The sequence below is a fragment of the Erpetoichthys calabaricus genome, chromosome 8, assembly GCF_900747795.2.
Source record: "Erpetoichthys calabaricus chromosome 8, fErpCal1.3, whole genome shotgun sequence".
NCBI lineage: Eukaryota > Metazoa > Chordata > Cladistia > Polypteriformes > Polypteridae > Erpetoichthys > Erpetoichthys calabaricus.
The window spans coordinates 151,401,414-151,415,642 of NC_041401.2; the positions used below are offsets into that span (position 1 = coordinate 151,401,414).

General features: G+C 36.9%; 1 protein-coding gene across 1 annotated transcript in view; it reads right to left on the bottom strand.

Annotated features, from left to right (window-relative positions):
• Nucleotides 1–290: 290 nt before the first annotated feature.
• The window catches only part of mad2l2 (mitotic arrest deficient 2 like 2), a 29,049-nt gene continuing 15,110 nt past the window's right edge, over nucleotides 291–14,229 (bottom strand). Inside the window, exons 6-9 of the mRNA XM_028807615.2 lie at nucleotides 7,267–7,361; nucleotides 5,469–5,542; nucleotides 2,307–2,399; nucleotides 291–1,339 (exon numbers count right to left, since the gene is read on the bottom strand). Of these exons, the coding sequence (XP_028663448.1) occupies nucleotides 1,298–1,339; nucleotides 2,307–2,399; nucleotides 5,469–5,542; nucleotides 7,267–7,361 (304 nt within the window). The 3' untranslated portion in view covers nucleotides 291–1,297. The remainder of the gene's footprint in view (nucleotides 1,340–2,306; nucleotides 2,400–5,468; nucleotides 5,543–7,266; nucleotides 7,362–14,229) is intronic.

Below are 14,229 nucleotides of genomic sequence, written 5' to 3' on the forward strand. Positions count from 1 at the left end.
TTTCCACTGTCACTGAAATTAAAGAAGGTAGTAAATAACAGTATGTCAAGAGAAGATTTAATTTCTGTCCGTGTATATAATTGGAGAAGAAAATTAGAACCTTTCATTAGAATGTATAACTTATTTATTGCTTAACAACAATACATATGAATCCTTGGTGTGTGCTTTCAAAATTATTTAATACGTATTACTTGTAACAGTACTAACAGTGAAAGGTGAGAGTTTACATTTTGAAGATCCTAGAAAATGTAAACTGTATTACAAAAGGAAGAACAATTCGCCAGTCTACACACAGAGTTGTACAGGTAGTTTTATTACCATTGTATTGCGTTACTATTAAGTATTTAAAGAATCACATTATGATATTCAAAACCCACAATGTCATCTGTCAGCAGTTAAAACACCCACACACTCAATGTGTCAGTATAAAACAATAAAATCACAGGGATTTCTCCACGTTTCCTTAGCATTTACATAGCATGTGTGCCACACAAATGTACCCTCTTGCTTAATATGGATCACATTAAGAGAGTCTAGAACCAAGTGCAAAGCATGGCTGCAGCAACCTTCTAAATTTCTATTTTGATAATATAGTATGGATTTAAAAATACTTAAATCAACCCATTAATTTCAACTCCTTTAAATAAACTGTAGCCAGTCTATCACACAAATACATAATGCTCATGGTATAAAACTACCAATAGCCATCCCTTCATTACTTTCTTGTTAGAAGCCACTTCATGGCAAAATGGTGCATAAAAGCTTTTAATGTAGTGCCTAGAAATGCATTGGTGGTCTCCAGTGCATTCTGCATATTGTTCCCTTAAACATATCAAGACTTAATATGTTAACGTTTATTACTGTGCACTGAAAAAAGCATGGCACAAACCTAGTTGCAAAATGCAAAAAGCGCAATATTCAAGTCATGAATTAGTCAGAGCATGAAACCACACTAAAAGAGATGTCCAAATTATAACTCAGTAGAAATAGACGAATGTTGCTTTGAATCTTTCGTGTTTTTCCTGTCCAAATATTTAATATAAAAGAGCATAAAAAGTCAATTCATTGTTCATAGAGGAAACAAGGCTACAGTAATGCATTCTTATTGTTTCCCTCTCTCTCCCCATCTTATATCAGCTTACAAACTGGTAGGTTAAGGTCAATGAAAGATCCTTGTCAGACTGTTTGTACTCATTTGTTCTCAACTTCAGGTTAAACATCTCAAACAGACAGGACAATAAAGATCCCAACCATCAGCCTATGAGTGCAAGTCATTCATGAATTATACAGCTGAAGCCTAAGGCATCTTCTGAGCTCTTTCTTCTACATACAACTGCATCTGAAACAAAACGACAAAAAGTCAAAATGAGTGGTCGCTCTTATGGCTGACCCCCTTCTCCCCCACATTACCAAACACAATCTCCATTGTGGAGCTCACTTAAAAGTTTTTTCATGAACCTAATTTTAAAACAACAAACTTCTCCACTGCCTCCTCAACATGAAACAAAGGCTCTTTTAGTGTGCTGTAGCATTTAAAGTGGATAAATTCCGTTTGGGGAACAAGTTGACTAGCTATATAAAGACGAACAGTTTTCCACCTTTTAAGGTTACTTTTATCACTGTGAACACAGTATTTTTCATAACACCATCACTACTTGAGAAATAGCAGTAACTTTAAGCCTTAAAGGACAGAGGTTTGACATTTTGTAAGTCAAATTTGTTTTTCACAATTATGGCATACATTAACGCGCTATGGGAAATTTCATTTTAAAGTGAAGCATTCTAAACAATTTGTTTTTAATTCTTCACCTGTTCTTGTGGTTTGAATTGGCGTGTAAGGGGCACCCATCAAAACATGAAAACAGAAGCCTTAAAAATTATGGAATACTTCCACTTTGAGGCAGCAAATGTTTTGATTTCAGAGAAGCATCACCTCTGTGTTTCTAATGGATGTTTATCACAAAAAACAAAAACAATCTAATCCTTCAATGACGTACAATGATGCAAGGAGACAAGTAATTTTTAAAACCTCAACCTTATATCTTAATTCTTCCTTCTGATTTAATTTCATTATACAATGACAAATGACAATTTAGAAAAACTGATTTTTAACAAGACTCAAAATCTTCTCTTGTAATGCCATTTTAAAATGCAGTTTTTTAAAAAAACTTCCATTACACCATATAAAACATTTTACAAAGAAAAAGTGTACTTACTCTGTTTTTAGTTGGCCTAAACAAAATCAAAGAACATCAAACAAAACCTCAAGAATTTTCAAAATTGTTTTCTCAAGATATTTCACTTACTTTAACTATGTCAGAGGTCATGGTTTTCAAAGGAATAAGCCTGGGCTCTCTCATTTGCACTTCTTGTTCATCTGCCACAATCCAAGGAAAATCCTTCAAGATTAAAAAAGGAAAATTCTCCTTATTAGATGACAATGAATTTCAACATCTCATAACAAGTAATCTGAAAGTGAACACTATGGGAATTGTGGCGGACGGCCTGGGTTGCAGTGGTGCTTAGGACTCCCGCAGGGCTTTATGGGAGTTGGAGTTTGGTGCAGCCCTGTTGGGATCTGTGGGTGCCGCCACAAGGTGCTGCAGCTGCTGCTGAGCCTTGGAGAGCAGCTCTTCCGTCACACCCGGAAGTGCTGCCAGAATTAGGTCAACGAGCACCTGAAGCACTTACAGGTACCTTATAAAAGGAGCCAGCAGTCACTATTCAGGGAACTAGAGTCGGGAGGAGGGAGACTAAGCTTGCCGTGGAAGAGAAAGAAGAAGAAGCGAGTATTATTCTTTTGAGACTGTGTTGTGTACTTGTGGGAACGGGGAAGACGTTGTCCACAAGGAAAAAGAAAAATCATGTGTGCTTGGACTGGTGCCTCCTGCGTCTGTGTGCGTCAGGTTATAGTGCTCTCTGTCTTCCAGAGAATCAATCCGTAACTCAAAAAAAAAAAAAAAGTAAGTGATAGCAGAATGGTGGTGCAATGCTTAGCACTGCGGCCTCATACGTACAGCATCTGAGTTCAAATCTTCTCTTATCAAAAAAGCTCTGCCGTGCATGCTTGTTTTCTCCATCAGCTTAAAAAGTTGTCCCAATCACTGCTGGTACAATTTTTTAAACCAATTACTCACTCAAAACAAACTGCAGCATGTCATTCAGACAGCAGATAAGATGTTAAGCCTGAAACTGGACTCTATTAAAGACATGTAAACAAACTTGCTGTAAATATAATCAGAAAGTATAGTCCCACTGGTAACCTTTTTTTAATTATTACCATTAAAGAAACATTAAGCGGACATTTACATTTAAAAAAAAAAAAAAAAGACACAAAATAATTTCCTTCCTATTATAGACACTATAGTTAATCTGTCTCTTACTGATATCCAAACTCCTCAATTCAACAAATTGTTTATTTTATAAAAACTTACTTGACATACAGTATTGCTGGACATGAGTGCAATTCAGCATTGTAAAATTGTTTTATGTATCTGTGTTTTATGCAATGTATTATTACTCACTATTGACTGTATTTAATGTTGCGATGAGGTTAAGCATTGTATATTGTGCTGTTAATTGTATTTACTTTGTTATGTGTATGAAAATTCTTGACAACTATGTTACCTGGCAATAAAGTTCAAGTTGCAGATGTAGTCGTAGTAACGCTGATTAAAGTCTGCAACAGTACAATTACCTCATACTCTCAGGATGGCAGAATATAGCCAAATCAGACACACAAATATATCTGAAATATGTGCAAACAAACAAGTGCTTTACCAATAATGAAACCAATAAGCCAATCCAACCAAAGGGTGGCACTATATGCAAGTTTTGAATCACATGAGGAACAGGACCAAAAAGTAAACTCTTAAAAAGGGGTGAGAAAAGCCATTCAAAGAAGCACAGTGGCTTGAGATTTAGGTATTGAATTAAACTAACAAATTTTGAAAAAAGGCAAAGTTCACTGTGCCACTTTATTTTAAATCCAAGAATAAGTAATTATGTTCAAAATTGCAAAGGAAGTTCCATCAAAGACACACCTAAGACACTCTTTATACCTTCTAACACTTCCTACCACTAACAAGTCCAGTAGTATCTTAATTACTCAGCTAGATATTAGTAATCTTAGTATGTCAAGATCGTTCCTTACCTGGGTGGGAAACACCAGACAAATAGACAGGCGTCCCAACTGGACATGTGCTTAGCACCGTCCCTGGCCATGATAAAAGAGGAGGATAGGGAATGACCATCTCTGGGGAGTGCTTATTCCCCCAGGTTGTTAGATGGCAGAGGCCCTTGATATCAGCTCACATTCAGGAACCAGCAGGAAATGCTGGGAGTTGTAGTCCTGCAGTAGAGCCCTGCTGGGGTCCAAGGGTGCTGCAAGAGGTAGTCCCAGGTCTCGTGGAAGGCCCACATAATAGGAAGGGCTTCCAGTGGGCAGCAGCCCGGGCACCGAAAGTATACCCGGACCTTCAATAATAGGGACCACACTCAGAGCTGGGAGGAGGATAAGCTACACTCAACTAGAGAAGGATAGTGCAGTGCAGAGAGGAGAGGTGTTTGGAGGAGAAATAAGTTGTGCTTGGTGCTTTTTTGAGTGAGGTATTTATATAATAAACACCCATTTACTTGAACCAGGGATTGTCTTGGGTGTGTTCATGTTGGGGTTTGGGGTTCTCTGGCAACCCTCCCAAGCTTTCACATCAGGTACGACTGTACAGTAACATAAATAGACTGCTCCTATACACAGACAGTCATGTAGCTGAAAATTATATAATGCAGAATTGGTTAAGAGGTTTAGTTGTTGTCAGAACAAGCACTGCAATGGGTTTAACTCATGAACTTATTAATTATGGAAGAGGTGCGATTGTTTGGGTTGATTTTCACACACTTCAGTTTCTGCAATATTCAATGGTCTGCTTAAGGAAAAACACCCAGTGATTGGAAACTTGGGATTTCAAAATATCAGAGGGGTAAGTGGAGAATTCCATACTAGTTAAAGGTAAAAAAAAAAGTTCAAAGCATATTAAATAATAATAATTATGTTTATATATATATATATATATATATATATATATATATATATTAGTGAAACTCAGAATGAACAACCAAGAATAGATACAAATAATATCTGTACAAATGTTGTATAAACTCTAACTAACCCTGTTGGTCTGAAGATAATAATGTAAGAGGTTCTCTTGAACCTTAAGTGCACGGCTTGGTAATCTGTTTCATTTAATAGATATTGTGCAACAGATTTTTTTTAAATGTATTTTTTTTTCTTTCACACTAACTGCTAAACTGCAGTTAGTGCATTATTGGTTTAGTTCTAGCACACATGATAATACAGCACAAAAGCACAAATTTTCTGTTAGAACTTGTTTAATGTTTAAATGATGTCTGTGATAGAGTTTCGTTAGCCTTGCTCTTTATTTAAATAAATAAATAAATAAATTTCAAACCTTAATGACTTGAATTTTCTCCATGTTTCGAGTGGCAGCTTCTCGTGTATGGACAAGCATGGTGAATGTACAACCTACAAAATGCAAACAACATTAAAAGGTAATATTTATTCACACCATGTTAGATCAGATGATGAAATGTGAAATTGAACCTAAGAGATTGTACAACATTATGATCACAGAAATCTTTCAAATATCATCTAAGATTAAATAATGCACAACACAAGGGACTTGAACTATTAATCATGGTCAAAGTCAACTGTATTACTCATTTAGATATTGGTTGAGTTAGACAAAAGTAAGAGAAGTATGAAGCACAATAGGTGTTACAATTCTTCTTGAACTAAATATTGCCACATTACTCATTTTTTTCACCCTTAAGTGTTTTTCATTTCATTAGGCTTATAATAACCAAGAAAAAAAATTATACAGGAGATACACACAGAACCAAAGTACTGAATTTTAACAACGTACGAGGGGCATTCAAATATACACAGGAATTTATGAGCTATGTTGTACTTATTGAATACAATAAAACGACTTACACACTATTTTTCTATGTAGTCTCCAGCCACTGCAATACACTTGCTCCAGTGCTCAGGAAGTTTCTTAAGACTTGAAGAGTAGAAGTCTTCTGACTGCATGTTGACCCATTCTTGCACAGCGTCAATAACCTCCTTATTCGGCTTGAATTTCTTCCCTCCTAAAAATTCCTTAACTGGACCGAAGAGATGATAGTCTCTTTCTGAATGACTTGCACCAATCATAGAGAGAGACACTCATCCCCAAACTGTTTTTTTAAGTCTCAAATAAATCTAAGATGGAATGACTCCTTCGTTTGTCAAAAATTTAATAATAATGCTCCGACATGTTGATTACAACTGACAGGAAGTGGGGGGGGGGGGGGGCGGGGGAGGTTGGGAGAAAGAGAAGCTAGCAGTACTAACGACAACTTACAGCTGGATGATAAATTGGACTGGACTGCCAATACTGATGCTCTGTGTAAGAAAGGATAGAGCCGACTATACTTCCTTAGAAGGCTGGCGTTCTTCAACATCTGCAATAAGATGCTGCCGATGTTCTATCAGACGGTTGTGGCGAGTGCCCTCTTCTACGCGGTAGTGTGCTGGGAAGGCAGCATAAAGAAGAGACGCCTCACGCCTGGACAAACTGGTGAGGAAGGCAGGCTCTATTGTAGGCATGGAGCTGGACAGTTTGACATTTGTGGCACAGCGACAGGCACTGAGCAGGCTCCTGTCAATCATGGAGAATTCACTGCATCCACTAAACAGTATCATCTCCAGACAGAGGAGCAGAATCAGCAACAGACTGCTGTCACTGTCCTGCTCCATTGACAGACTGAGGAAATCGTTCCTCCCCCACACTATGCAACTCTTCAATTCCACCCAGGGGGGTAAACGTTAACATTATGCAAAGATATTGTCTGTCTGTATACCTGCATTGTTATTACTCTTTCATTTAATATTGTCTTTTTCAGTATGCTGTTGCTGGAGTATGTGAATTTCCCCTTGGGATTAATAAAGTATCTATCTATCTTCATATATACGTGTGTTTGTCCAATGAATCAGGTCTACCTTGCACTATTTGTAAGAACAGAGCATGAAAATTCCTGTTTATAATTGAACACCCCTCGTACTAAACTGTTTTAAGTAAAAGACTGAACTTATTCATTAACTGTATATTCAATTAGTGCTTTAAATATGTCCATTTCACTTGACGATAGTAAATGAAACCCTGACAACTAATTAGCAAGAAACTGAATGCATTCAACACCTACCAGGAGGATTGTTGTCCAAAATGGCATCACAAACACTAATTTTCAGAATAAATGCCCGCAGCAGCTGCTCTACGTGGGATAATAATGCATCTGAACTAGAAATGAACAAAAGCATTTTGTTACATTAAAGAGTACTGCAATTATCGAATACTGACATATGGTTGACTTCCACTCAACCAAATAGTTTATGAAAATATCACAAACCTTTACTTTGAATTTTCCAAGTTTTATCAGATTTCTTACCAGATAGAAATGGAGAAACGTATTCCACTTTCATATGTACAATTTACAAAGTGGTTGACGCCAGTCTACCATCTACTTAAATATAAAACCTACTGGCCATATTTACTATGCAAAACTGTACTAAAATAAAGAGTTTGTTTTCCCAATAATTACAATTGTAATATTTCCATTAAGCATACTTGGTTGTGAGACTTTAACTGGCACAGAGTCATTTAATTATGTTAAAATATTACAAGATGTTGTCACAAACAGAATATGGAAAGATACTGCATATAAACTTTTCAAAAATAGAGTAAGCTTTTCTCACACAGTTTAATATCCTGTTTCCCTTGGAATAAAGAATACATTTACAGTACATTATTCTAATGAACTGCCAATCTTAGTTATCCCATTAGAAAGCCAGGCAATACAATGTATTCAAAAAGTATGTTGTCCCTTCATATTATATATACACTAATATATATACACACACTAATATATATACACACACTAATATATATATATATATATATATATATATATATATATATATATATATATATATATACAGTTTATATATATATATATATATATATAGAAACTATATATATATATTTATATTTATATATATATATATATATATATATATATATATATATATATATATATATATATATATATATATATACATACACACACATATACACACACACAGATAAGTTGTCTCTGTCCAAATATTTATGGACCTTTTTCTAATTTTGGTTCTGTACATTACCACAATGAATTTTAAATGCAACAACTCAGATGCAGTTGAAGTGCAGACTTTCAGCTTTAATCCAGTGGGGTGAACAAAACGATTGCATAAAAACGTGAGGCAACTAAAGCATTTTTTTTTTTTTAACACAATCCCTTCATTTCAGGGGCTCAAAAGTAATTGGACAAATTAAATAACTGGAAATAAAATGTTCATTTCTAATACTTGGTTGAAAACCCTTTGCTGGCAATGACAGCCTGAAGTCTTGAACTCATAGATATCACCAGATGCTGGGTTTCCTCCTTTTTAATGCTCTGCCAGGCCTTTACTGCAGCGGCTTTCAGTTGCTGTTTGTTTGTGGACCTTTCTGTCTGAAGTTTAGTCTTCAACAAGTGAAATGCATGCTCAATTGGGTTAAGATCAGGTGACTGACTTGGCCATTCAAGAATTTTCGACTTCTTTGCTTTAATAAACTCCTGGGTTGCTTTGGCTGCACGTTCTGGGTCATTGTCCATCTGTATCATGAAACGCCGCCCAATCAATTTGACTGCATTTAGCTGGATTTGAGCAGGCAGTATGTCTCTGAACACCTCAGAATTCATTCGGCTGCTTCTGTCCTGTGTCACATCAGCAATAAACACTAGTGTCCCAGTGCCACTGGCAGCCATGCACGCCCACGCCATCACACTGCCTCCACCATGTTTTACAGATGTGGTATGCTTTGGATAACAAGCTGTTCCACGCCTTCTCCATACTTTTTTCTTGCCATCATTCTGGTAGAGGTTGATCTTGGTTTCATCTGTCCAAAGAATGTTTTTCCAGAACTGTGCTGGCTTTTTTAGATCTTCTTTAGCAAAGTCCAATCTAGCCTTTCTATTCTTGAGGCTTATGAGTGGCTTGCACCTTGCAGTGCACCCTCTGTATTTACTTTCATGCAGTCTTCTCTTTAAGGGAGGCTTGGATATCGATACGCCCACCCCCTGGAGAGTGCTGTTCACTTGGTTGGCTGTTGTGAAGGGGTTTCTCTTCACCATGGAAATGATTCTGCAATCATCCACCACTGTTGTCTTCCATGGACGTCCAGGTCTTTGTGCGTTGCTGAGTTCACCAGTGCTTGCTTTCTTTCTCAGGGTGTACCAAACTGTAGATTTTGCCACTCATAATATTGTAGCAATTTCTTGGATGGGCTTTTTCTGTTTTTGCAGCTTAAGGATGGCTTCTTTCACCTGCATGGAGAGCTCCTTTGACCGAATGTTGTCTGTTCACAGCAACATCTTCCACATGCAAGCACCACACCTCAAATCAACTCCAGGCCTTTTATCTGCTTATTTGATAATGACATAAACGACGGACTTGACCACACTTGCCCATTAAATAGCCTTTGAGTCAATTGTCCAATTACTTTTGAGCCCCTGAAATGAAGGGATTGTGTTAAAAAAAAAATGCTTTAGTTGCCTCACATTTTTATGCAATCATTTTGTTCACCCCACTGAATTAAAGCTGAAAGTCTGCACTTCAACTGCATCTGAGTTGTTTCATTTAAAATTCATTGTGGTAATGTACAGAACCAAAATTATAAAAAAAAGTTGTCTCTGTCCAAATATTTATGGACCTAACTATATTATTATACATACATACATACATACACACACAATGGAACCTCGGTTCACAAACGTCTCGGAACACGTACAAATCGGTTTACGACCAAAAAAGTTTGACAATCTTTTGCATCTGTTCACGACCACACACTCTGTATACGAACAAGCAAGTTTCCTTTTCGGTTTGGACGTGTTCAGTCTCTCCCTGCGCATTTCCTGTGCTGCAAGCGAGAGAGAGCGCCACACACACACACGAGAGAGAGACACACATACACACACACAGGCGTGCACAAGAGAGTGTGAGAACGCGAGCGGGAGAGCCCAAGCAGAAGTAAACATTACAGAAGAAGTAAGTAAACATTTAGTTTACTATTACACTGTGCATTCTATGGTATAATTAACTATTTTTGTGTTTAAAAATCTTTAAAAAAATATATATATTTACATACAGCTTGTACAGTCAGGAACGGATTAATTGTATTTACATACAATCCTATGGGGGAAATTACTTCGGGTCACGACCAAATCAGGTTGCAACCAGAGTTTTGGAACGAATTATGGTCGTGCCCCAAGGTTCCACTGTTCCACTCAAAAGTGTTAATAAGATAGCAATTTCAGCAGTATCAGACCACTAGCATGCTCAACTAGCAAACAGGGCAGCTGGAGTGACACCTGGGAATACTTCGGCTTTGTAGTGGACAGGGATGAAAAACCACAAAATACACACAAGCCTGAATGCAAGAACTGCAAGCAACTCTAAACAGAAAATTGAGAAGTATCTTATTTGAAGGGTCTTCAATTATTTTTTACCCGCATGTCATTTTTATTCTGTGCTGTTCACTCAGAAGCAACACTCTTTAGTACTACAGGGGTCCACTGCACCCTTGATTTGTAAACCCTCATTGCAAATTCTGCTGTGGTGTGCAAATACTCTGTTACAAAAGGCCACCTCAACGCTTATTTTAAGCTTGGCTCTTGGAATTATTAGCAGAACTCCATTTGAAGATCTAAGGCTACAACTTGGAGTGTAGGGGTACAGGCATTCCAAAATATAGAAAGAAGCAAGATTATTTAAGCCTTTATAAACCATCAGTAGTATTTTAAAGTCAATTCTGAATGACACGGGTTAACAATGTAAATGCTAAAACTGGCGAGATGTGCTCAAATTTTCTTTTTCTAGTTAAGATTCTGGCTGCTGCATTCTGCACTAATTGCAACCGATTTATGGCACTCTTAGGTAGTCCTGTTAGGAGAGCATTACAGTAATCTAGTGGACTAAAAACAAAAGCGTGAATTAATTTTTCAGCATCGTGTAATGTTATAAGTGATCTAACTTTTACTATATTCCTTAAATGAAAAAAAATGCAGTCCTCATAATCTGGTTAATATGCAAGTTAAAGTTTAGGTCAAAGACCATCACTAAATTCTTTATCTCCGCCGTCGATTTTTAAACCTAACGGATCAAGTTTATTTCTAATGCCCTTGCTATATTCATGTTTGTCAATCACTAAGATTTCAGTTTTTTCATGTAAATTTTTTTTTGCATGTTTAATAATGTATCACTTTCATGAATACTGCTGAAAAAATATTACAATACTTATACAATTAACATTTAATGTTGTAACATTTAATTGTACTACGTTAGTAAAAGTATTTGTTTTTATCAATGTAATTTATATATTAAAAAAAAAAAAAAGTTGACCGGATTTTAACTTTTTAATTTTAACTTCTTTACTTTTAACTGTTTACAGAACCTCACCTACCTTTTACAAAAGATTGTGCTACTAAAATGTGTAATGGTTTGTTTCATCAATGTGAAGATTGATGAATATAGAATTGCAATTTTTTTTTAATTGAATTACATTACATAATTACATTGGAATCAAAATTGGTACTGAATTTCAATACTTTTCTTAGGATTGTATTTAAAGTTTGGTACTGCGACAACAATAATGGAAACCATAGTTGACAGCTGTTTTCAAGTCTCCCCACTGGGCCACTCAAGGAAATTCACATTGACTCTAAGTCACTTTCGTGTTGTCAATGCTTTGTGCTTAGGGCCATTGTCTTGTTGGAAGGTGAACCTCTGGTACAGTCTGTAGTTCAGAACACACTAGAGCAGATTTTCATTAAGATTATCCCACTACTGTGTTTCATTCTGCTTTTCCTCAAGCCTAGCTAGTCTCATAGTACTCGATTCTAAAAAATAACCCCACAGCATGATGCAACCACCACGTTTCCCTGCCTGAATGGTACTGCACAGGTAATGAGCAGTGCCTGGTTTCCTCCAGACATGAAACTTGCTGTATAACTGAGGCCAAATAGCTCAAATCTTGGTTTCATCAGACCAGATAACCCTGTCTTCCAGTCGGAAAGTCCTGTAGATTCCTCTTTGCAAATTCCACGTGGTTTCTGTCACCACTCTGTCATATAGCCCAGATCCTTAGACTATTGCATTGATGGTGGTTCTTCTGCAAGTTTTTTCCCCTTCTATCTCTACACCGGTTCTTAGTCACCTCTCTTAAATAAGCCATCCTCCGTAATTTGTGAGTTTGCCTGGGCGAGTAAACCTTTTAATTTAACTTCTAAACAGAGAATGAACTTCACCTCTTCTACACCTAAAGCAGCAACACTGAAAGAGAAGGACCCACAAATATTCCCTTCATCCTTAGACCAATCAAACCGAGATATTATAGAATTTTATTTAAGCATAAATTAATATAATAGTCTAGGCATCTTATTAATAATACTGAGTACGCCTAATCTTTTTCACCTCAGACATAACACCACTACTAGACCACACTTTTCCATGTGAATCTATGACCAATGTTCTAATTAAAAAAAAACAAAAAAAAAAAAAAACAATTGATGAATGGATGTGAACACCACACAGGAGACAAAATGAGTGGTGCAATTTAAAAGTTCTACATGGCTCTGCTTATAGGAAACACAGATTCTGATATCTGGGGGCATCAGTTTGTCCTCAGTCATCATCACTGAGAAACCTACATGCATTATCTTCTGTGTTTTTATGTTGATGCTCATCACACAGTAAACTAATAAAAATACAGCATCGTAGATGGAGACTGAAAGCATTTTTTTTTTGTCAGAGAAATGAGGAAAATTCTTTTTTTTTTTTTTTTTTTAAATAAGCCTTATTTCAGATAGGTATACAGTAATCCCTCGCTATATCGCGCTTCGACTTTTGTGGCTTCACTCTATCGCGGATTTTATATGTAAGCATATTTAAATATATATCACAGATTTTTTGCTGGTTCGCGGATTTCTGCGGACAATGGGTCTTTTAATTTCTGGTACACGCTTCCTCAGTTGGTTTGCCCAGTTGATTTCATACAAGGGACGCTATTGGCAGATGGCTGAGAAGCTACCCAACCACAGCGCGTATTATGTATTAAATAAAACTCCTCAAATATATTGTGAGCACGAAGGCTGTCTGCACCCCTTGAGGACTCGGCCGCTCCTCAAAAAACACTGAAAGATTACCTTCACAGTGCTCCCTTCTTTTCTGGGCTTACATGTGGCTGCTTTGCAAAGCGATATGCTTCCTGCATGGTGCTTCACATACTTAAAAGATCAAACAGCACGTATTGATTTTTGATCGTTTGCTTTCCGCTCTCTCTCTCTCTCGCTCGCTCTGACATTCTCTGCTCCTGACGGGAGGGGGTGTGAGCAGAGGGGCTGTTCGCACACTGGCCTAGAGGATACGGATGCTCCTCTAAAAAATGCTGAAAAATGCTTGCTCCCTTCCTTGCAGCTACAGTACTTTGTCCGGCGGTGCTTCGCATACTTAAAAGCCAAACAGCCCTGTTGATTTTTGACTGTTTGCTTTTCTCTCTCTCTCTCTCTCTCTCTGACGCGCACTCCTTTGAAGAGGAAGATATGTTTGCATTCTTTTAATTGTGAGACGGAACTGTCATCTCTGTCTTGTCATGGAGCACAGTTTAAACTTTTGAAAAAGAGACAAATGTTTGTTTGCAGTGTTTGAATAATGTTCCTGTCTCTCTACAACCTCCTGCGTTTCTGTGCAAATCTGTGACCCAAGCATGACAATATAAAAATAACCATATAAACATATGGTTTCTACTTCGTGGATTTTCACCTTTCGCGGGGGGGTCTGGAACACAACCCCCGCGATGGAGGAGGGATTACTGTATTACAGAACAAAATCAAACAATATTACAGCTTGTAATTATGAGAAGAATTTTATTTTCTATAAAGTATACACACACACACACAATGAATTGATACTGGCAATTAAACACTGCTTAAATGTAAATATACCTCCACTTCAAAGATTAACTCATTTTTACTCATTAATTGCACTACAGTTTTTTAGTACTGCTAAAATATACATCTATATATATAATT